Source organism: Microcaecilia unicolor, chromosome 10 (genome assembly GCF_901765095.1).
Source record: "Microcaecilia unicolor chromosome 10, aMicUni1.1, whole genome shotgun sequence".
NCBI classification, from domain to species: Eukaryota; Metazoa; Chordata; class Amphibia; order Gymnophiona; family Siphonopidae; genus Microcaecilia; species Microcaecilia unicolor.
This window is the reverse complement of record NC_044040.1, coordinates 50,766,385-50,791,418: the sequence shown is the minus strand read 5'-3', so window position 1 is coordinate 50,791,418 and position 25,034 is coordinate 50,766,385. Positions and strand designations below refer to the sequence as shown.

The 25,034-nt window shown below is 41.4% G+C and overlaps 1 protein-coding gene across 1 annotated transcript in view; it reads right to left on the bottom strand.

Annotated features, from left to right (window-relative positions):
- Positions 1-25,034, bottom strand: part of GRM8 (glutamate metabotropic receptor 8) — a 731,609-nt gene that overhangs the window by 522,981 nt on the left and 183,594 nt on the right. Inside the window, exon 2 of the mRNA XM_030216821.1 lies at positions 3,514-3,730. Within this exon, the coding sequence (XP_030072681.1) occupies positions 3,514-3,730 (217 nt within the window). The remainder of the gene's footprint in view (positions 1-3,513; positions 3,731-25,034) is intronic.

The window sequence follows — 25,034 nt, the reverse complement described above, 5'->3', positions numbered from 1 at the left end:
CGCCCATCTCAGAAACGACCAAATCCAAGCCATTTCGTCGTGGGAGGAGCCAGCATTCGTGGTGCACTGGTCCCACTAACTGAATGGAAAAACCCCTCCCCTTACCGATCCAGAAAGGAACGGGCATGCATGAAGGAAATTGCATGCAAATGAGCTGCTCACCGTTAGCTCATTTGCACACAATTTCCTTACAAATATGAATACACAACAGGCAAAAATTAAGTCCTCCAATTCCTCTGTTTACACTAACCAGTTACAATGAAGTCTCACATAAAGTGAACATTTCCACAGACAATTGACTCAAGGGTAGTGGTGGCTTATTCTATAATATCCAAGAACTGCTTTGATTTCTAAACAGTATTATTTTGACAAGTTTTCAGCAACAGTTTGATGATGATGGTCTCAGCTGTATTCCCATGTGGTTCAGTGCCACAATCTCCTTTTGAAGCACTAGCTCTTCATCTGAACATCTGCTCCTGTCCCAACACTTCATCATGCCCCAAAGCTCTACTATCATTTATCATATCAAGAAACAGACCATGGATTACAATTCAAACAAAACAGTTTAATACACACAATAGGACAGAAACAGCTTTTAGAATATATTTGAGTAAGAAACCAGGACAAACTTACAGTTATAATACATGGCTGTAATTTATTAAAATAGCTCAACTTATATAGTTCTTTCCAGCTGAAGAATAGTGAGAAAAATACCTCATGTATCACAAAAATAATGGCTGCTTTTGTCAAAATTGCAACAATAGACCTTCTTTCTAACCAAGTGGGCATGAAGGTTTAAACCTTTTTAAGAGAATTTGCAACAAGTTATGAAAATGCACTGTGTGGTATGAAGCAATGAAAAACACCAAAGAAGGAGAGGAGCTCAATGATGGAACAAAGTCTAAGTACCAGAAGAAGAAAGTGTGTGGGCCTAAGGAATGGGTGTGAAATACGATCTTTATTAAAAGACTGAACACTGGCTGTGTTTCGGCACATGCCTACTTCAGGGGTCAGTTGTAATTATAATTCAGTCATAGTCCAAGGTATGTCCAACTGAAGAACATCTTACGCTCTAACACAAAAGTGAACAGCATGCAAAAACTCTAATTGGCATTGTGCATAGATCAAAGACAGATGTAAGGCAGGAAGTGAAGAAGACAGGCAGGGAGAAAAGAAAGAGCAAATGGACCTGAGGCCCTGGAAATCGAGTTAAGATGGCAGAAAGAGGAAAACAGAACCAAAGACTGGGACCAACATGATTAGAAAAATGAAAACATCAAAGGTAGACAAAATAATTTTATTTTCAATTTAGCGGTTGGAATATATCAGTTTGGGGAATTTGCATCTGTTATCTTTGTATTTTGCTATCTTTCTATCTCTCTGATGTTGAAATGCTTGCAGAGTCTGGCTTGGCATGGCATGGACATAAAATAAGAGCAATCTCACTGTATGGCCATGTCTTTTTTCAGCCTTTTTACCTGCTACAGTAAAAAGGACCTCAGCGCACAGCAAAAACAGATCTTGCCTTAACACAGGGCCCTTTTTACTGCAGCTTAGTAAAAAGACCCCCATGGGATTTAGGCGCCTTGTGTTATAGAATAGAATATAGGCAGATGTGTGCAAAAAACCAAATTAGTGCCAATTAACTTCAATAACTGATTGTTGAGGTTAATTAATTGATTGCTAACAGTTCATTGACCAATTTGTTTGCATGCACATCTTGGATCTGCACCAAACACTCAGCACACAAATTTGGGTGCTATATATATATAGAATCCAGAGATGAGTGTCAAAGTAGGTATCTTGTTCAATTTTCCCAATAGGTGTACTGACTTTCTAGAGTTTTCTGCAATATGTGTTCCCTTTCTCTAGGTAGATCCTGGTTAAGTTTTGGAAGTTGGTGCTGTTATTGAATGTTCTATAGGCCAAAAGTGACTTTTGTAGGGTTTCTTAAATGCCTGGTACTGGATAACACTTGTGTGGCTGTTACCGAGATGACACCAGATATTTATTTTGTATGATGAGTTCTATGGGGAAATGCTCTAGTTCCACTCCGCACCCATTGTTGTGTAACAAAGCTTCTGTCTATGAAGATTATGGGAGCAATTTTAGAACTGGGTGCCTCCAGTTAGATTGTGCACTGAATACCAATTCTATAATGGCATCTGTGCTCTAAGATGCCGTTATAGAATGCTAGAATAAACCTGAAATGGTGCATATAAATTTATGTGTGACAATTTATGCCAGGTCAATGGCAGGCCTAAATGGGTGGGTACAACTTATAGTTAGGTACTCTGTAGGTTGTACACATATGCTGGAGACATGCTCACACCTCTCCTATGCCCCACTCCCATGTATGGCAACCTTGCAATTACATGCTATAGCACCTGGTCCTGAAGGCACCCCAAGCAAGCCAAACCACCACGAGGGTGGAGATACACAAATTCCTACGAAAAGTAGAATCTGAGGAAAGGGGGAGTAACACCAGTAGGCGACGTAGGTTAGGAACAATCTCTTTATTTAAATATACACTCGACTCGAGTGTATATTTAAATAAAGAGATTGTTCCTAACCTACGTCGCCTACTGGTGTTGTTCAAGAGCTTACTCCTCCTACTCCCCCTTTCCTGAAGGCACCCCAGCCAGTCAGGTTTTCAGGATATCCACAATGAATATTCATGAGAGAGATTTGCATGTACTGCCTCCACTGCATGCAAATCTATCTCATGAATATTCACTGTGGATATCCTGAAAACCTGACTGGCTGGGGTGCCTCCAGGATCAGGTTTGGGAACCACTGATCTTGTAGAACAGTGTATAGTGCACCAACATACATAAGTGACATTTTTCTGTGCACTTAAGTGCCCAAGGCACATATACGTAACTGTACACGTCCAGCTATATAATTGCCTTTAACATGATTACATTTAACACTGTGATGGTCCAGTATGCAGAGTTAGGGATTATCATTGTTTATGCTAGAGTTCCAGGCTGCATAATTTAACTGCAACAATTTTTGCTGATTATGTCCAGCATTTACAAAGTTTTTATTTTTTGTAGTACATAGCCTGGGAATATAAGATGCATTCTTTTTTCTTGGGACAACTGCCTGACCAGTCTTCTGAGTGAGGGACGCTCCCTACCCTGGAACAACATTCTGAGGAGGGCCTTCCTTTTGGGGGGGTGGGCAGGGGGATACCATCTAATCCCTCACCTCAGACAGAAAATTTTCTCAGCCACCCTCTTTGCTGAAGTAAGTACCAAAGAGCCTCTTCGGCTATATGTTTTCACTGTAGACATAGAATCAGGCCCAGTAGGTCACCTTGACAAACTCAGGAAACAGTGAACTATTCAATATACGCATACTAAAAGAATATATTGAATAACTAGCAGATAGTCTGTGTCAAGAATTTGCAGCAGGTCTAATTAATCTGCAGGGACTATACTGTGTTTCGTGAAACTAAGACTTCAGTCTGTCAACTATGCATACATAATCTGCTAAATGTAAACTTACCAATTTCTCTGGAGATCTGTGTAAATGCTTCCACGCCACTTTCCCCATAGTTTCCTTCAGAAGCCAGCGTTGATACAAAGTTCCATCCGAGAGCTGTCACAATATCGACCATGGCTTGGGCTTGATATGAGTCAGGTGGAACCACTCGAGAGAAAAAGTCATACCTGCTGTTATCACTCAGTTCGGGAGCAGTAGATGCATAGCTTATTTGAGGTATCTGTGAACAAAGAGAAAAAATAACTCATGCAGAACTAAAATAATTTTCAGCTATATAGTGTAAAGTCTGGAGGTTTTTATTGGCAATTTTAAAATAAATTGCACAGTGCTGTGCTCTAAATACAGCTAAATCATGCTTTTGGCTTAGGTTGTGTTAGCTCATCGATAACATTTTCATATAAAATGTCACTCAAGTCTTCCTTCTTCCATCACAAATATTCTTCTAAGAAATAATAAATTATATTTTCCCAGGTTACCATGACTTTTGACATATGGTGTGAACAGAACAATGTTTCATTCCATGCATGCTTAGAACAAGCAGAGAGCTAAGGAACCAAAGGCTTATATTATCATAAAGCAAGAGAAAGGTCATATCCTGAATGAGCCATATTCTTAACATGTTATTCTTCTGGATAAATGAGGAATATAAAAGAAATTTTCATTTTGCATTACACTAGCTATTTTCCATTTTTTCTGCTTGAGGCTATCTTAAATATTGAGTGCAGCTTTTCAAGGATCTTCCCCTCTTCCTGTGTTCACTGATACAAAATGAAAACATAGTATGATCAACCGTGACCTGAACATATCTTTGCAAGATAAGCAATTGTGTATTAGTGTGAGGTCGGTTTTGAACGCTTGACCACAATGGTTATGAAAAATGATGAGGTAAACATTCAGTGGGGCAGACAGTTCATAAAGTTATAGAGATAATTTATTCCTATAGCTTGATGCAATTGTATCCATGTTGTGGAGGTGATTATTGAAGACTTACACATGATTTGCACCTGTAAAAATCATATTTACATTAGGGATTGGGCAGCCAAAATCATGTTGTTTTTTTCTGGTTTGTTTTCATTATTATTATTATTATTAGCATTTGTATAGCGCTCCCAGACGCACGCAGCGCTGAACACCTGATACAAAGAGACAGTCCCTGCTCAAAAGAGCTTACAATCTAATTAATACATACAGACAAGACAGTTACGGGTGAGGGAAGTAATGGGTGAGAAGGGAGGAAGGGACAAGGGGATGGCAATTGTGGCTAAGAGCTAAAAGCAGCAGTGAAAAGGTGGGTTTTCAGCATAGATTTGAAAACAGGTAGTGATGGGGCTAGACGTATAAGTGCAGAAAGTCTATTCCAGGCGTAAGGTGCCGCGAGAGAAAAGGAGTGAAGCCTGGAGTTAGCAGTGGAGGAGAAGGAGGATGACAAGAGAGACTTGTCCAGTGAGCGGAGTTCACAGGGAGGAATGTAGGGAGAGATGAGAGCGGAGAGGTAATGGGGGGCTGCAGAGTGGATGCATTTAAAGGTCAGTACAAGAAGTTTAAACTGAATATCACCAACACCAGGTACTTTTTGCAAAAGAAAGAGTACACTATCCCCCTAATTCCATAATCTTAGTGCCTAAATGCAGGGCTTTTTTTGAGGGGGTACTTGTGGGTACTGAGCACTGGCACCTTTTTCAATGTCTGCTAAATTTGACCCATGGTCCCCAAGTTTTAATGAAAGAGCTCAGGCTCTACACACCATTCTGCCTGGTCATAGATTCTGTAACTGGTTGCAGGGGGCCTGGCTATTGTGGGGTGGGTCCCTCAGTGATAACCCAACCCCTTGAAGGGTGGTCAGGCATTTGAGTACCGGCACCTTTTTAGCAAGAAAAAAATGCACTGCCTAAATGTAAGCACTATCCCCCAGATTGTATATAGCATACCTAGAGATCTGCGCCAAAATCCAAGTGGAATCTATAACATCACACGTTACTTAACAAGCTTAATAAGCTAATGAGTGCTGATAACAGTACTAATTGGCACTTATTAGAAATCACACACACAACTTGCTAAGTGTATTCTGTAACAAAGTGCGCCAAACTTCTGATGTGTACAGGCAAAAAGGGGCACGATTATGGGCAGGGAAATGGGCATTTCGTGGGCGTTCCAAAAGTTTATGCACATAGTTATAGAATATAGCCCAGAACGCATAAATCTATGCACTGGAATTTACGCCACATTTTCATTGGTGTAAATGAATTCACATAGTTTTAGGCACTGAGATATCAACTAAGCATATTCTATATGCCACGCCTAAATCTAGGCACCACTTATAGAATATGCTTAGTCAGAACTGATTTCCATGGTGATTGTTTAGACGCCATATGTAGAATCACCCCCTATTTGCATATTAAGATTATAGAATACTAGTGCTTACATGCATGAATGTAACATTCACATGCGTAAATGCTGGTTGGACATTAAGCAGTATTCTACAAGCTTAGTGCCCAACCCACAAAGCTTGCAACTTCAAGGGGGTGTATACCTATGCGATGCGGTTACACACTTAAGGCTAGATTCTGTATATGGTGCTGAAAAGAATCAGCGCTGAAAAAAGTAATAGTCCATAAAGCTGCACTTTATGGAACGGTTCATAGAACAGCACTTACGCCCAGGAATCGTGCCTAAATTTAGATACAGCCATTTGCACCAACTGAAATGTGGTGCAAAGGTACATGCCTATTTTAGACACATATCCCTGTTATTCTATAACTATGTGCATTAATTTTAGGAATGCTCCCATTCCACCCATGACCCTCCCGTTTCCACACCCCCTTTTTCAAATCACATGATAATTCTAGGCACGGATCCCATGCCTAAATTTACACCTGTAAAGTTCAATTAAATGTAATTGGTGCCAATAATTGCTTGTTAAAAAGCCAAATATTGGTGCTAATTAGTTTGTTGTTTAATTAAATTACATCAGCAAATTGGGCACACACCCAAATTTGTGGTCACATTTTTTGGCAACTTTTATAGAATTAGAGGGCTAGGACTACATTTAGTAAATGGCACTCAAAAATCAGTTTTGCCAAACTTTGGGGTCTGTTTACTAAGCCGCGCTAGCAGCTTCTGTGCGGCATTGTCGACACAGTGGCACTACCACACAGCCAGCCATGCTAGCAGCTTAGTAAACCTAGCATTTATCTTTAAGGAGAGATTATGTCAGCATATAATCCAATTTTAAATAATAAAACCTCAATAACCCGGGGGGAGCTACGTATTGCTCAAAAATGCCTTAAAGGGTGGTAGAAAACAACTCCCTAAGGAGAAAAAAATATCACCCCAAAACAACCAACTCAAATTACTTTAAAAATGCTGACATCACTGCTCACTGAAATCAACAAACAAAAAATGACTTGAAAAACAAAAAATTCACTTAAGGCAAGAACATATGAAATACTGTGCACAACAACAAACAAAAACCAAGCCACTCATCTATATGGACTCTGTAGGTCTTCAGACTCCTCATCGGATCCAATATGAAATTGACAAAGCTAAAACACAGGTTAGAAAATCCTCAACAGGGGATTCCCCCGTTTTGCTTTGCTGCATCAAGAGGAGAAATGAACTTGCTGACAAACTGAAGCAAAGATGGTGTTTAAAGATAAAGATGGAACAGCCATGGGATGCACTTTGGTACCCTCTATTGCAAATTTGTACATGGCTAATTTTGAAGAGAAGATTCAGACCACACACCCATGCAGTAATCAGTTGTTAGTCTGGAAAAGATTTATCGATGATGTGTTTGCCATTTGGAAAGGAAGTGAAGACCTTAAATGTTTTCTTCAGTGGATTAATGGACAAGATGATAATATAAAATTTAAAATGGACTACAGTAGAGAGATTATTCTTTTCCTGGACATTTTGATTTGTATCAAGAAAGCGAATGCTACATACCTGTAGAAGGTATTCTCCGAGGACAGCAGGCTGATTGTTCTCACTGATGGGTGACGTCCACGGCAGCCCCTCCAATCGGAAACTTCACTAGCAAAGGCCTTTGCTAGCTCTTGCGCGCCCATGCGCACCGCGCATGCACGGCCATCTTCCCGCCCGAACCGGCTCGTGTTCTTCAGTCCCATATGTAGCAAGACAAAGACAAGGGAAGACACAACTCCAAAGGGGAGGCTGGCGGGTTTGTGAGAACAATCAGCCTGCTATCCTAGGAGAATACCTTCTACAGGTATGTAGCATTCGCTTTCTCCGAGGACAAGCAGGCTGCTTGTTCTCACTGATGGGGTATCCCTAACCCCCAGGCTCACTCAAAACAACAAACATGGTCAATTGGGCCTCGCAACGGTTAGAGGCTTGGTCCAGTTCGCCAGCAATGTCTTTTTTAGGACATGATGCATGGGTACTGTGGACGCTTCCTTAGGTGGAGAAGGATAGTCCAAGAGCTCAAACATCTCAGCCCTGGGCTCATCCTCCACAACCACCGGGAAGGGGATGGCTGTAGACATCTCCCGGACAAAGGCCGCGAAAGACAGACTCTCGGGAGGAGAAAGCTGCCTTTCAGGGGAGGGAGTGGGATCAGAAGGAAGGCCATCAGACTCCTCGTCAGAGAAATATCTGATGTCCTCCTCCTCCTCCCACGAGGCCTCACCATCGGTATCAGATACAAGTTCATGAACCTGTGTCTGAAGCCGTGCCCAACTCGACTCCGTGGAAACACGGCCACGGTGGGAGCGTCGAGAGGTAGACTCCCTCGCCAGCACCGGTGAAGCTCCCTCCACCGATGTCGTCGGGGAGTCTTCCTGGGAGGCGGCGGCAGCCGGTACCGCAAGCGGTACCGATGCCGGAGACCTCACCCCGGGCAAAGGGCCAGCCGGCGCCTCACTCCACGGTACCGGTGGCGCAGGCACCCCCGGTACCGGAGGGGAAGGGCGCAACAGCTCTCCCAGGATCTCTGGGAGAACGGCCCGGAGACTCTCGTGCAGAGCGGCTGTGGAGAAAGACATGGAAGCCGATGCAGGCGTCGAGGTCAGAGTCTGTTCCGGGCATGGAGGCGGTTCCGGGCTGTCCAAGGTGGAGCACATCGACACCTCCTGAACAGAGGGTGAGCGATCCTCCTGGTGCCGATGCCAACTGGGTGCCGACTCCCTCGGCGACCCAGAGCTCTCGGTACCAATGTGGGAAGGAGACCGGTGTCAATGCTTCTTTGATTTCTTCAAACGAAGCATGTCACCAGAGCTTCCCGGTACCGATGAGGAGAACGTAGAATTCAACCGTCTCTTCCTCGGGGCCAAGGCCAAAGAAGGTCGGTCTCGGGGGGCTGTACTGCAGGAGCCCTCAGGGCAGGAGGAGACCCACCCAAAGGCTCACCACCACCAGCAGGGGAATGGACAGCCCTCACCTGCACTCCAGTCAAAGCACCACCGTCCGACGACATCAGCAACAGCGGAGGTCCCGGTACCACCGATGCCGACGCAGCCTTCCGATGTCTCGGTACCAACGATGCAGAGGGTCGAAACCTCGATGCCGTTGATGCAGTCGATGCCGAGGTTGAAGACTTCGATGCTGTCGACGTCGATGCATTCGATGCCTCCGGTGCTGTTGTCGACGAAGAGCCCGAGAACAACAAGTTCCACTGAGCCAATCTCGCTGCCTGAGTCCTCTTCTGTAAAAGAGCACAAAGACTACAGGCCTGCGGGCAGTGCCCAGCCCCCAGACACTGAAGACACAAAGCGTGCCTATCAGTGAGCGAGATTACCCGGGCGCACTGGGTGCACTTCTTGAAGCTGCTGGGAGACTTCGATGACATGGGCGGAAAAATCACGCCGGCGAAATCAAAATTTGCGATGATGACGAAGGGCACCAAAAATAAGGGAGAGAGAAAAAACCCGTACCGAGGCCACAAAAAAGGCCTTCCCCGAAAGCGAAAGGAAACTTACGCCGGGGAAACAAACTGGACACACTGGAAGGGACAAAGACCAAAGGTCTCTCTTTTTTTTTTTTTTCCGAAAATTGCGAAGACGCGCGAGGGTCAACTTGAGGGGCACGAAACAGCGGCAAAACACGACCGTCCCGAGCGTGGACAAAAGAAGACTGACGAACATGAGCCGGTTCGGGCGGGAAGACGGCCGCACATGCGCGGTGCGCATGGGCGCGCGAGAGCTAGCAAAGGCCTTTGCTAGTGAAGTTTCCAATTGGAGGGGCTGCCGTGGACGTCACCCATCAGTGAGAACAAGCAGCCTGCTTGTCCTCGGAGAATGGTATTTTTCATACAGATGTTTTCAGAAAACCTACAGATGTATACAATTTACTTCATTATAACAGTTGCCATAGCAGATCACTTAAAAGGAACTTACCATACAGTCAATTTCAGAGGATTAAAAGACTATGTTCAGAAAAAACGAGCTATGAAGAAAGAGCAGAAGATTTAAAACTAATGCCAAGATGATCGAAAGCCCTGCGCTGTTCCAAACAGTGCTCTAAAAATAGAACTGGAACAGCACTGGGCTTTACTGCCCCTATGATCAGAGATAATAGTATGCAAAATTTATGTGTGCTATTATCTCTGATCATAGGGTATAGTGCGGGAGGATTGTGCCTGAGCATAGGCACAATCCTCCCACACTTGTTTGACAGGTCTGGGCTGTCAAAAGCCCAGACTTGTCAAACACAGGGGCTGGAGGTCTATGGGACCATCAGACCCCAAACAGCAAGGCCCCGGTGGCCTAGTACCCCCACCCCAAGGCAGCGACAAGGGAGCTGGAGGTCTGACAGACCACCAGTCCCACCGACCCCCCCTCCTGACACAAGTTCGGGGGGGCTGGAGATTTGGTGGGTCTCTAGCCCCCCCTAACCCCCCTAGCATCCCCCCAAGTAAAGCCCTGGTGGCCCAGTGGGCCGCGAATCAACCTGCCTGACCTGGTGTTCTAGCGGCCCTCTTTCCCGCCCCCCCCCCATACCTTTGTTGGAGAAGGGAGGTAGATTTCCTCCTCTTCCAGCAGTGCCAAACTGTGAAGCCCTGCCCAGCACATCCCAGAATATACTGGGCGGGGCTGGGCACAGCAATTTTTGAGGCGGCGCAGCTGGAAGAGGAGGGAGTCTACTTCCCTCCTCCAACAAATGTAGGGGGTCGGAAAGAGGGCCGTTAGACCAACAGGTCGGGGGGGGGGCTTGATTCATGGCCCACTGGGCCACCAGAGCTGTACTTGGGGGATGCTAGGAGGAGGTTAGGGGGGGCTGGAGACCCACCGGATCTCCAGCCCCCCTCCTGAACTCCGTGGGGTTCAGGGGAACTGGAGGTCTGACGGACCTCCAGCACCCGTGTTGCTGGGGGGGGGGGTCTTCAAACCCTAACGCCAGCTCCGAGCTGGCGTATGGTTTGCCACAGACAGCTCATCAATGTTTGGCGCGCTGCTCGCTGATCATTCAGGAGGAATAGGTTTGGCATGTATTTGCATGCTACTTGCACTGAGTCCTGTTTTGCATGCATTTGCATGCTAGTTACATTCAGAGCCTGCGAGCACATTGTTTCACGCACTTGGGGGCTCTGATCATGAGGCGGTAGCAAACGCAGGTGCTAGCGTGGCGCTAAAAGCCTCTAGCGCCTGAGCTTGCTTCTGATCATTGGCCCATAAGACCAGAAATTTTAAAACTAAGATTCCGAGATAGAGGATACCCTGCTAGATGTATCAATGAATGTTGTAGAAGAGCTAAATTGAAAAATAGAACTTTTGAGAAACAAAGAGAACAGCAGTAATAACAAAACTAGTGGAGGAGTGGCCTTGTGGTTAGGGTGGTGGAATTTGGCACTGAGGAACTGAGTTCAATTCCCACTTCAGGCACAGGCAGCTCCTTGTGACTCTGGTCAAGTCACTTAACCCTCCATTGCCCCATATAAGCCGCATTGAGCCTGCCATGAGTGGGAAAGTGCAGGGTACAAATGTAACAAAAAAAATGGTCTGTACACTGGAATTTAATCATCTATCAAAAGATATTGTTAAACTTTTAAGGAAGCATTGGCACCTTGTCAAAGCAAATGATCCTTTTTCCAATAAGGACTTGATGATAAGAGTAAAAAAGAGGCGAAAATGCTGGTTTCTTCAACTTTTGAGAATGAGACAACATCTGTTAAATCTGTGATTAATGGTCACCATCTTTGTGGAAGATGTTCAGTTTGTTCTGTTAATGTGAAGATTCTTTGTTTTAAACATCCAGTGGCCATTTTACAGAGCAGCGGTAAGCCCAACACGGGCTTACCGCTCGCTCTTCCGGGACTACCACTGGCCCAACGTGGCCACCGGCGGTAGTTCCACCCTGAGCGAGCGCCATTTCTGGGAGAAAAAGAAAACCCCCTGGACATAGCTTGTGTGGCGATAACCTAGTGGTAATCAGGTATCACTGCTCGGTTACTGCCGGGTTAGCATGGGAGCCCTTATCGCCACCTCAATGGGTGGCAGTAAGGGCTCCCTACCACATAGCCACATGTAAGTTCTCTCACCGCATGGGCATGTGTGCTGTGGGCTTTTTTACCAGCTGTGGTAAAAAGGGCCCTGGGGCATGGGAAAAACGGCCCCCGCCACTAGCGCAGGGCCTTTTCTCCCGCAGCTTGGTAAAAGAAACCCCCCAGTGACTAAAAAGGATTATTTTTTAAAACACTTTACTAACTGCAAAACTGACAAAATAGTCTATGCATGTATCTCTCCTTGTAATCTTATGTATATAGGAAAGACAAAACGTGCGCTCATTTGAGAGTAATTGAACTCCGCAGTGCTATCAACAGACAATTAATTGAAAAACCATTAGTTAAACATTCAATATTAAAGCAGCATAAATTTGAAGAATACAGATTTTTTATTTTATAGAAACCTAAGTTACCATGGCAAGGAGGAGACACTGATAAATTATTAAGATAGAACAGAAATTAATATTTGAGTTTAATACTGTCTCACCTCATGGATTAAATAGAGAGATTGATATGTTTGCTTGTATTTAATATTTTAGTGGTATCTGTATCATGTATATCTGCATCATTTCTCTATCCAATTATTTGCTTTTATCAACCCAAAGGGGCACATATATTTTTTAAATGTATAAAATTTTTTTAGGAATTGTACCTATGTAGCATACATACGCTGATAACCATTTTATATTTTACTAGTAAAAAAGGCCCGTTTCTGTAGGCAAGGAAACAGGCCTTAGGCAGGCAATTCCCCCCCCCCCCTCCCCGTGCTATGGCCCCCTCGAAAACCCACCCCCTCCCGCAAACCTGTCGATCCCCCCCCGGAACGCTGAAAACTGCCGCCACCGCCGCCGCCGTTGTTGTGCTACCTTCCCTTCCCGTAGGTTCTTCAATCATCTTCTTAGAAAGTCTGACGTCAGTCGCACGGAGTTAAACTTTCTAAGAAGATAATTGAAGAACCTACGGGAAGGGAAGGTAGCACAACAACGGCGGCGGCAGTGGCGGCAGTTTTTGGCGTTCCGGGGGGGGGATCGACAGGTTCGCGGGAGGGGGTGGGTTTCGAGGGGGCCATAGTGCGGGGGGGGGGGTGACAGCTGATTCCGAGGCAGTAGGAGGAGTAGGGAAACACGCTGCACATGTTTCCCTACTCCTCCCCTTGCTTTGGAATCAGCTGTGTTGACGTCAGTGACGTCCGTGCGTGTCTGCCTCGCAGACCACTTGCAGCCAGGGAGCCACGGTCCCAAGCATAGAACGTTGGAGGTGAGAATTATTATATAGGAAGTCATTTTTATATTTTTATTTTTTCATGCAATGGTTTGACTGCTGTTTTAATTATTTTTTCTGTATAATGTTCATTTTGTAAATTACTATTTATGTATGTATTTGTTTTTACAACTTGTTTGAAAGTTTTTAGTGCTCTGTAGTTAGTCCCATTTCCGTCACTGGAATGCAAACAAAATGGCCACTGAAACACACAAGGGTCCTTTTACAAAGGCGCACTGAAAAATGGCTTGCGGTAGTGTAGGCGCTGGTTTTGGGCACGCGCTTTTCCATTTTTCAGTGCGCCTGTGAAAAAGGCTTTTTTTCCCGAAAATGGATGTGCGGCAAAATCAAAATTGCCGTGCATCCATTTTGGGTCTAAGACCTTACCACCAGCCATTGACCTGGCAGTAAAGAATCCAAGCGGTAATGACCTGCGTGCATCCAAAAATAAAATATATTTTAGGTGCGCATATTGGACACGCGACAAAAATGAAATTACCGAGTCACGTGGTAGTCGGGCAGTAACTCCATTTTGGTGCATGTTGGGCACATGTAGGCACTTATGCAGCTTAGTAAAAGGACCCCACAGCATTTTCAGCCTGTTTTATATTTTTCATTTCTTTTTAGCAGCGGTTTTTAGTATGAATCAGCATTTTCAGGTTGGCAGATTGCATAGATACTATATTCACCTTTGGTTTTCCTTTTTAAAAATGGCACCAAAATGCCATTTTTTTTAAATGTTTTATAGTTTTTACTTCTGCCCTAATAGATGTTCCTTAAGTGTTCTATGAGCCTATAATCGCTTTCAGATGTTTTTGTGTTATCTTAACCTCTTTCTTAAGGTTTTAAGCACTCTTCCTCCTTCTTTTTCAGCCTTTTAAAGGTAGTCTTGGATATACATTGGTCAGCTAGGAAAAGCACCACTTTTACCCCTGGTTAGGTATGTGTCCCTTTGGATTTACCATATGTGTGATTTAATATGTAGTCACTGGTTGACTCAGACATTGTCTGTCTCATTCTATTACTCTTATCATGCTTCACTATGAACATAAGATGTACCCACTATGGTGTACTGTTTTCACATGTATTTGCTTTTTATATATGTTTTATTTCTTCACCCTATTCATATGTATATGATTTATTGCTGTGGTTCAAGTTACTTTTTTTTGTTTTGTTTTGTTTTTTTAAAAGAACATATTTTTAAGACTGGTTTTATCTGATTATCTGATGATTCAAAAAGGTGGATGACACTCCAGATAAAAACAACTGTTTATTGAAGGATGAACAAGACTTGACACAGCTGTGTTTTGGCCTATGTAGCCTGCATCAGGAGTCGTTTTGTTCAATGAGTAGACCCACTTGTAATGTTATTCTCAAAGTGATGAGTCTGAATGGGACCTGCTACGTCTTATGTGCCGAGATATAGCAACGCTTATGTCAATAACGGAACCTCAAAGTTGAGCTCGCAATTGAAAACAGTAAACCAATTGTGTTTATTCTCAGAACAGTGGACAAAAATGAATGATGTGTAAGCTCTACTGTATTAGTGCAAAGTTGTTCCAAAATAAAAACTAAGATCCAAGATATAAAAACTGTTTCTAATTTTTTTAAAAGAAGCTTTATCTTGGGAAATTCAGTCTTTAAATATAAGAGAAAGGTTGATCTTTTTTTTTTTAAGAAATGTTACCTGATACCAGATCAGAAACATGATTATTCAAATTATTTTTTTCTGTTTCCTTAAAGGAGAAATCTCTTTCGAACAACTAAATACGCACTGTATAGGTAGTGGCTGATTCAAACTGGAGAAAATATATTTGTTGTCTGATGATTACAGAAGACAAATATAGATATGTATGTATTTGAGTTAATGGATACTTGTGGACAGATCTTTTTAGCCTTTTCCTTCCTGTCACTTATCTTTACTTCAGGAAATGGCAAATATTTTTTGTTGTTAAATACCTCTTAGATATGAGCTTTCATAACAGCTGTTATTTAGATATTTTCAACTACTTGACCTCCAAAGACCAATTAGATTTAGATTTTTTGTTCCTTTCTTTTTGTACTGTTATGATGTGCTGGCATAACCTTGGAAGTAAACTTTGGATGAATGCTGATTTTTAAAATGACATTACCTTTAAATAGCCTTCAAGATTGAGGTCAGGTGTTTAAAATCCAAATTAATTGTCCAAAATAAAAGGCTTGGGATGGACCAGATACTGAATCATTAGCATTCATCAATTCTGCACTAGGATGAAAAGCAAAAATAACAACATAATAGAAAATAAAAAAGGAGAGCAGGGGAAGATAATGGTTCCTGATTGTGTTCTGGGCTCTGTTCTTCAAGACCTGGAACCAAATCTATACTCACTAACAGTAAGGCCACTGGTATAAGGTGTATACAAAAACTGGTTTAGAGATGGACACAGTGGGAGCATAGGTGTTTGGTTTATATGCCAGCTAAGTAGCACTCAAAAGGGCCCTTTTACTAAAGGACGTTAAGTCCTTAATATGCAATTAACACATGGAAACAGGATACAGTGCGACCGTGTTAAGGGATTTTATAGAAGTTTGCCTGTTTCCACATATCAAACCTCTCATTACTGAATTTTTCAAATTTTCCTTCAAGGAACGTGGCCTGGGTGGAAAGTGGGCTTGGAAAAGTTAGCCAGCTAGTGTGTCACACATACTACACAATAACTGGTTAATGTAGGGTTAACATGGGACCATTTACTGCCTCGAAAATGTTGCTCAATCCCTAAACATAGAAGGTAGTAATAGGGGCAGATATATGATGGGGAAAAGTTAAGAGCTTAACACTGTCTAAGAGATATTTAACAACAAAAAATATTTGCCATTTCCCGAAGTAACGATAAATTAGGCTCATAAATTTAGACAAATGAATAGCAGACCAAAAATTATAAGCATAAAACTTTTACACTCTTAAACTAAATGCTCTTAAACAAAGATGCAATTTTAGCTAAAAGCTTAGGCTTCTAAGTTTGACTAAAAATAGGACACAAATTTGAGGGGGGGGGGGTTATCAAGGTGCAGTAAAAGGCAAGTTTTTGTCAAATTTTGTGTGACAGAAGAGTGTGTTTTAAGACTGTAACAACGCCTTAATTCTTGAAGTGTATTTCTCTAGTTTGGCCAGCAGGTGATGCATGTTATGTTTTATGCTGTTACAAAGAACTGATCTTTCCTTCTTTAGTTAAAACGGATAAATGATGACCAGCAGTGATTTTACCAGCTATTTTTAAAACTTGTTGTTCAGGGATCTGATTGGCCCAGCAGCTCATTTTCATTTGGATTTTACTGCCTTTTTCCCCAGTTTTAGCCAGGAAGAGCAAGAGATCTCTCTGCTAAGGCCCTGCAAACAGTTACATTTGATAACTTGTAGCAGTTACATGTCCTGATCGTCCCAGGTGCTTTTTAGAAAGTAAACAAATGTTTAGTTAATGTTATAATTGATCCATATTTTGGTTACCTGTTATTGTCTGCTGATTGCACTTTTTATGTTCATTGTTAAATATTTTTTAAGACAATAAATAATATTCAGTTTATTGCCCCTGCTCTGGACTAATAAAGAATCCTGGTGGTTTGTGTGTTGGGTCTGTGAGTGCATTCTGGGAATTGTGAGACCACTGGGAGTGTGGCCTCCAGTACCCTAGAAATCACTGGGAATAATTTGAGAGTGTGAGACTCACCCAGAGGTGGTTGGGACCCAATCGGTGGGATGAGGGTACTAGTGCAGAGCACAAGTGCCAGATGCAGGCTGACCTGAGCTGTGCTGGGGATAGACCCTCTAAGTGGCCATGGGGTAACCACAGGCAGGTGGCTTGGCATTTTGTGACACCTTGATTTACCACAGTAGTCAGCAACGTGAGATGTAAAAGTTATTCAGGTTGCTGACCACCATGGTAAATTAATAATGCTGCTTATGAGCCACCCAGCACTATTCTTGTGGCCCAGAACATTGGGCCAATGCTGTTGGCTGTGACTTCCAGCCCAACCCCCTGATCCAAGTTCCCAACATCCATTGAAGTCCCTAACTCTCAATCATACCCCTGGCCATCCTGATCTAAGTCCCCATCACCCTCCAATCAAAGTTCCCATCCCCAATCCAAGTTCCAAACCCTCCTTTCAATGGCCTTCTCTGTACGTTTTCTAATTCCGCTATATCTTTTTTGAGATGCGGTGACCAGAATTGCATACATTATATGAGGTGTGGTCGCATCATGGAGCAATACAAAGGTATCATAACATTCTCATCTTTGTTCTCCACTACTTTCCTAATACTTTCTAACATTCTATTTGCTTTCTTATTCACCACTGCACACTGAACAGAGGGTTTCAATGTATCATCAACGATGACACTTAGATCCTTTTCCTGGTTTGTGACTCCTAATGTGGAACCTTCCATCACGTAGCTATAGTTTGGGTTTCTCTTTCCCACTTGCATCACTTCACACTTGCTCACATTAAACGTCATCTGCCATTTGGATGCCCAGTCTCGAAAAAGGTCCTCTTGCAATTTTTCACAATCCTCTTGCGATTAACAACATTTTTATAATTTTATGTCATCAGCAAATTTAGTAGCCCTTTACTAAAGCTTTGCATGCTCTAAATGCTAAGAAGCCCATAGGTATGAAATGGGCTTCTTAGCATTTAGAGCACACTAAGCTTTAGTAAAAGGGCCCCTTAACTACCTCACTAGTTATTCCCATCTCTAGATCATTTATAAATACATTAAAAAGCTGCAGTCCCAGTACAGACTCCTGGGGAACCCTGCTATCTACCTTTCTCTATTAAGAATACTAACCAATTAACCCTACTCTGTTTTTTATCTTTTAACCAATTTTTAATCCACTATAGGACATTAGCCCCTATCCCATGACTTTCTAATTTCCTCAGGAGTCTTTCATGAGGTAATAATAATAAAATTTGTTCGTAGCCAGCATTATCATAGCATCCTAAGCAGAGAACAAATTTACATACATAATAAAATACCACAATACAAACATTACATCATAACATATGTCATCAGAAATAAAACAATCAGCGATGTAAACGTAGGAGCCAGTTCTCAATATTTAACAACAGTGTCCTCACTATTCCAACAGTCCATACACCTGAAGAAAGAAATGGATTTTCAATTCCTTCTTAAACTGATCAATGTTCTGTATTGAACGCAGCTCGGTAAGTAATGCATTGCAGAGCTTTGGACCAATAACATAAAAAAATGGAAGATCTATACTCTTCCATATACACTTGCTGAAAAGATGGAACATCAAGCAAGTTTCTATGAGAAGACCTCAGAGAGTAAACAGGCTGGTACGATCTCAGAGTAGAACATAGCAATGGGAAAACAGTTATTTAAAACTTTAAAACCCAGTAATAATATTTGATTGGAAGCCAGTGGAAGACCTTCAAAATAGGAGGCAGATGACTAAATCATGATGTACTTGTGATAACCATAGTTATGGAATTCTGGGTTACTTGCAATGCCTTCAATGAGCCAATTGCAATGCCAATGAAAAGGCCATTGCAATAATCCATTAAAGGATAAAGAACAGTTTGAGCTACCTTATGGAAATTTTGATCTTTAATATAAGGCTTCATACGTCTAATTATTCTCAATTTATAAAAGAATTTGGGGCCCTTTTACTAAGGTATGCTCGTGTTTTTGATGCATGCTGGTCCATTTCCTGAGCACGCCTGGAAAAAAAGAGGATTTTTTTAATGTGCTGGAAAATGGACATGCAGCAAAATGAAAACTGTACGCATCCATTTTCAGCCTAAGACCTTAATGCCACCCACTGACTTAGCAGTAAGGTCTCAAGCCCTAACTGGGCAGTAAGCTTGCAGTGCGCACCAACTGCTGATTACCTCGGGTAAGGGCCCCGCGGTAGAAAATAGAAAATAGAAAATATTTTCTACCACGTGTTTTGGGCGCATGCCAAAAATGGAATTACCACCTGAGGCACATGGTAGCCAGGCAGTAGTGCTCTTCCGAGCAGGGACCGTCCTTAATTGTTAATTTGTACAGCGCTGCATAACCCTAGTAGCGCTCTAGAAATGTTAAGTAGTAGTAGTAGTAGTAGTGCCAATTTGACACATGTTAGACGCACGTAGGTTCCTACGCACCTTAGTAAAAGGGCCCTTTTATGAATTACATTCTGAACCTGCTTCTTCAGTGTAAGTGCTGAGTCAAGTTGAACTCACAAATCCTTAGGGGCCTGTTTACGAAGCAGCATTAGCAGCTGTCCATGCGTTAGTGCCGACACGGCCCATTCACATGACTATGACACCATAGCAGATTAAAAAAAAAAAAAAAGAACAGTTCTGTTTATCAAAGATTGAATTGCTCTCCAGAAGATGGCAGCCTGTTACCACACACTTCAGTATTGCTGGTGGAAACTAGGGTATACACCATATAAACCATTTGGTGATGAAGATCACATCATAGCCCCTGACGCAGCCTTTTTGGGTGAAACACAGCCTGTGCCGGGCATTTTATTGGGTTGTAACACTATAATAAAGATGGCACCACCGACTGATCTGCTTCACTTGTTTCCACATTGGATTTTGCAGATCGTCTGCCTTGTGGTTTTTTGGCACTAGCGCATGGACAGCAACTAGATTTGCTTAGTAAACCAGAGCGCTAATCTCTTTTAAAATTGAGATTTCTATGGACTTCATTTTAAACATACTGGGAACATCAACAACGAAAGAGCCTGAAAGCAAAAGAATCTGAGTTTTCGAGATGTTTAGTTTTCAACGGTTACCTTCCATCCATTGCATGATGCCAGCAAGATACAATAGTAACTTTGCAAAACTATCATCAAATGAGGTCTCAATTGATAACAGCATAGAGTTTATACTGCACAACAAGGCACCTTAACAATAAGCAAAGTGATATCAGGAAGAAGTTTAAAAAGAAGTGCAGAAAGACATGATCCTTGAGGTGCCCCCTCTGGACAGGGAACTCTATCAGATTTGTCAGAATCACTGAATACACAAAAGCCCTTATCGATTAGAAAGGAGCGAAACCAACATAATACACTGCCCCTCAATTCAATTGCCCATAAGCGATTTATTAGAATCTCATTTATTTATTTATTTGCAGTATTTGCATCCCCCATTTTCCCCACACACTAGCAGGCTCAATGTGGTTTGCAAGACACCGTATTGGGTCAATGTTAAACAAATACAATCAGAAATAGGGTAAGGGGAGGTAGAGGTAGATGGGAACAATAAATGACAAAGGAAATAAGAAATAACATTGTCTTTTAAATCAGTGCAGGGTTGAGGCAGCTAGGCAGATTCAGAAGAGTAGGCCTTACAAAACAAATAGGTCTTTAAAGTTTGCCGGAATTCTAGATGGTCATGTATCATTTTCACTCTTTTTGGTAATGAATTCCACACTTGAGTACTTAAGTAGGTGAAATTGGACACGTAGGACGATTTATATTTAAGACCAGTGCATGATTGAAAGTGTCAAAGTAACCAAAAAGAACTTTTTCCTCTTATCAAAACTGGCCTTGACACTATCAAGGAGAGAAATCAACAATGTTTCAGTATCAAGGTCTTTATGAAAGCTAAATTGGTGTTGGCCTAATATCTCATATTTCTGAAGATATTCTTTTAATTAACCCGGTACCACTCGCTCAATCACCTTTGTGGAAAAAGGCAATGAAATATTGGGAGGTAATTTTCAATGAGAATTTTATCCAATTTAGCATTCTTTATCATGGGTCTAACAGCTGCAACTTTCAAATCAGAAAGAATAACCCCTTCTTTAAGAGAAGCATTCACCATTTGAACATGAAATGTCAAAAAGGAAGATTTCAAAGCTTTTATTAATGAAGGGTGAATATTATCTAATTTGCATAATGAGTTATTAATCATAGCCATGATTTTCTCTAATTGTGATTCTGTGACAACTGAAAATTCAAACCAGTGATTTAATTCATTTACAGGTTTATACGTTTCTAACGGCAAGAGCATACAATCAAATTGAGAGACTAGATTTTGTACCTTCAAACAATAAAGATTAACAAATTCTTGTGCAGTTATACCCTGTTTTGACATATTGTTACATGCATAAACTTTTGAACCATCGCAAACAACTCCTTTGCTAAAGAAGGGGCTTTCTCTATTCTTTTATTAAAATAAAGCTTTTGAGCTTCAGTTCTAGCAGACTGGTAACGTTGCAACTGTAAGTTATAATCTTCTAAAGGGGTTCTACAAGGACAATTTCTCCAGGCTCTCGCAGTCTGCCTAAGTTTGCATTTCTTAACATTTAACTTGTCAGTAAACTAGGGCACATAATTTGAGCAAGAAATCTTACATGTGTCTAACAGAGCTATTTTATCTAATGATGCAACTTTGAAGGGGTGAATAAACATGTGGATCAAGATGAGCCAGTCGATATTGTGTATCTGGATTTTCAAAGTTGCAAATCCAGATACACGATATCGACTGGCTCATCTTGATCCACATTTTTTATTCACCCCTTCAAAGAAATGTAGTAGATTGGTGAGGCACAATTTCCCTTGACTACACCCATGTTGGCTTTCTCTCATTAATCCATGCTTATGTGTATACTCTGTAATTTGTTTCTTTACCATTTTGCCCGACACCGACGTCAGGCTCACCAGTCTATAATTTCCCGAATCACCTCTGTAACCCTTTTTTCAAAATTGGCATTACATTGGGCACTCTCCAATCTTTTGGTATCATGCTTGATTTTAAAGATAAATTACATATTGTTAACAATAGCTCTGCAAGTTCTTTTTTCAATTTTATCAGTATGCTGGGATATAGACCATTTGGTCTAGGTGATTTGCTACTCTTCAATTTGTCAAATTGCCCCATTGCATCTTCCAAGTTTACAGAAATTCTCATCAGCACTGAATACCATTTCTGGCACTAGTATCTCTCCCATACTTCCTCAATAAAATCTAAAGTAAAGAATTAAGTTAATCTCTCTGCTATGGCCTGGTCTTCCCTGATAAGGAAAATATTCCTCTAATATACAATTAAAACATATTCCCTTACCCAACAGACATTTTCAGTAAACAATGATCTAAAGGAAGGAATGTATGATCTGAACATACCAACACTAGTATAAAATTCAAATATTCAGGAGTTAGTCTATGCATTATTTTAAAAACTGTACAAGCCACCTTAAAAGAGAGAAACCATTTGCTATATTGAAATGTGTATAGCACAACACAGTTTAGTCTGAAGACTGGAAAGAGCAGTCGCCAGAACCTAATTAAAAATATAATCTCTGTAAGCTACTTGTTTACCTAAACTAACTTAAAAATCAAGCCAATTGGTCATAAAAATGAAATTCAGTGGATGCTCAAAAAAGTGCAACTTAAATGAGAGCATAAGTGGTTACCTTCTCATTACTTTATTAAGAAATGGGAAACATGAGAAATCGAGAGATACTTTTTGAGAATTATACTTTGAGAAAAGATACATAGACCTGGTTGGGGATTAAAGTAAATTGAAGATTAGAATAGTTTGGGACTGTTCACCACTGACAGCTACAGTGGAAACAACGCAGTTCTCATCTCCACTTAAAGCTAAGTAAAAGAAGTCGTTGGTCTTGCTCCGTGAGAAACTGTGAGATGTACATTAAGAAACGACAGATCTATGTGGTTGATGATTGAAATAAACTAAAGTTCTAGATAAGTCTAAACATTATACTATCTAGTATATGAGTAAATCAGCAGGTGTTTATACTTCCACTGAAAAGTCGAATATAAAAAAGATGTGGTTCTTGTTCTGAGATCTTAATATTTTAACACTGTTATGGGTTTTTCAATTTCAAAACTAACATATATGGTTGATATTTTGAGCACTTAAATTTGTTATAGTTACCACCCCTCCTTCCATTTTTTACTACAGACGTTTTCTCCTTATATTAAAATACTTGGGGAGTTTTTATTCTGTAGGTGTTTTCGGGAGGTGGAGGACCCTATGATGTTAGCCATTACAGTTGGTGTCCTAATATAAAGGTACCCTGGGCTTTTGAGGCTATTTTTTATATATAAACAAATATAAAGAATTAACAACTGAAATTCAGGGTATTAGTTTACAATTGATAGTTTCTAATTTAAATACTCTGTGCAGTTGTTTTTTTTTTTAATATTTTGGGAAACATTATTCTTACCATTTCCTCAGACTTAAGAAAATGAAAACATAGTGCTTATTCACTAAGGATAGCAGTAGTAAACTTTCAGTACAAAATCAAATCAACCCAACAAGTACAGGTTACATATGTATGAGGTTACCTTACCCCCCTTTTACTATGTCACACTAGCAGCTGCCAGGCATTAATGCCGACACAGCCAATCCACTTTGAATGGGCTGTGTCCGCACTGCCACGCATCAAATTCTAGTGCAGCTTAGTAAATGGGGGGGGGGGGGGGGGTAGTTATGGCATACTGGATGCAAAATTAAGATTTTTTTGCCCAATCCTTGTCTTTGAACCCAATATACTTAAGCGTTTCTCCAACAGGGAGAATGGAAAAAGGCTTATTCTCTCTGGCCCTGTAGGCAAAAATATTTGAAATATCAGATCAGTAATATTTGAGTTAGGTGAAAGGAATAAAAAATAAACTATGCAACTCCATACTTTTTTCAGTGTTATTTTTCACTCCAGTTAAATAAATACATATGTGAAACCACATTTTTAATGATGAGGATCATCAAAATTACATAGCTTTGTACATCTGTCTGAGCTTTCAAGAACTAAAAGATTACTGCACTTCTTGTGCGTATGTAGGTCATTCAGACCATATATTTTCCACACTCCTTCTCTTTGCCCATTAGTGAACAGAATTGCATGGCCTTATCATTAAGAGAGTCTGAAAACTACTCTATCCTGCGCAACATGTTTCACATATACTAGCTTATCATGAACTGGTAAGAAGCTATGCAGAATGTAATCACAGTCTGGCCCTATTTCCCTGAGGGCTCAGAAAAATGGGACTTGGAGTTCTTGGCTCTTTGGGGAGTGGACTCAATCACCAGGGGTCTGTGCTGGAACCCCTGCATTTTAACATATTTATAAATGATCTAGAGATGGGAATAACTAGTGAAGTAATTCAATTTGATGATGACACAAAGTTATTCAAAGTTGCTAAAGCGCAAAAGAATTGTGGAAAAACTGCAAGAGGACCTTTCGAGACTGGGCATCCCAATGGCAGATGAGTTTAATGTGAGCAAGTGCAAAATGATGCATGTGGAAAAGAGGAACCCAAACTATAGCTATGTGATGCAAGGTTCCACATTAGGAGTCACCAACCAGAAAAAGGATCTAGGTGTCATCATTGATGATACGTTGAAACCTTCTGCTCGGTGTGCAGTGGTGGCTAAGAAAGCAAATAGAATGTTAGGAATCATTAGGAAAGAAATGGAAAACAAAGATGAAAATGTTATGATACCTTTGCATTGCTCCATGATGCGACCGCAATTCTGTGCAATTCTGTGCAATTCTGGTCACCGCATCTCAAAAAAGGTATAGCGCAATTAGAAAAGGTACAGAGAAGGGCAATGAAAATGATAAAGAGGATGGGACTTCCCTACGAGGAAAGGCTAAAGCAGTTACGGCTCTTCAGCTTGGAGAAGAGACGGCTAAGGAGAGATATGATAGAGGTCTACAAAATACTGAGTGGAGTGGATCGGGTAGATGTGAATCGCTTGTTTACTCTTTCCAAAAATACTAGGACTAGACAGCCCGCAATGAAGCTACTAACTAGTAAATTTAAAACACACCAGAGAAAAGTTA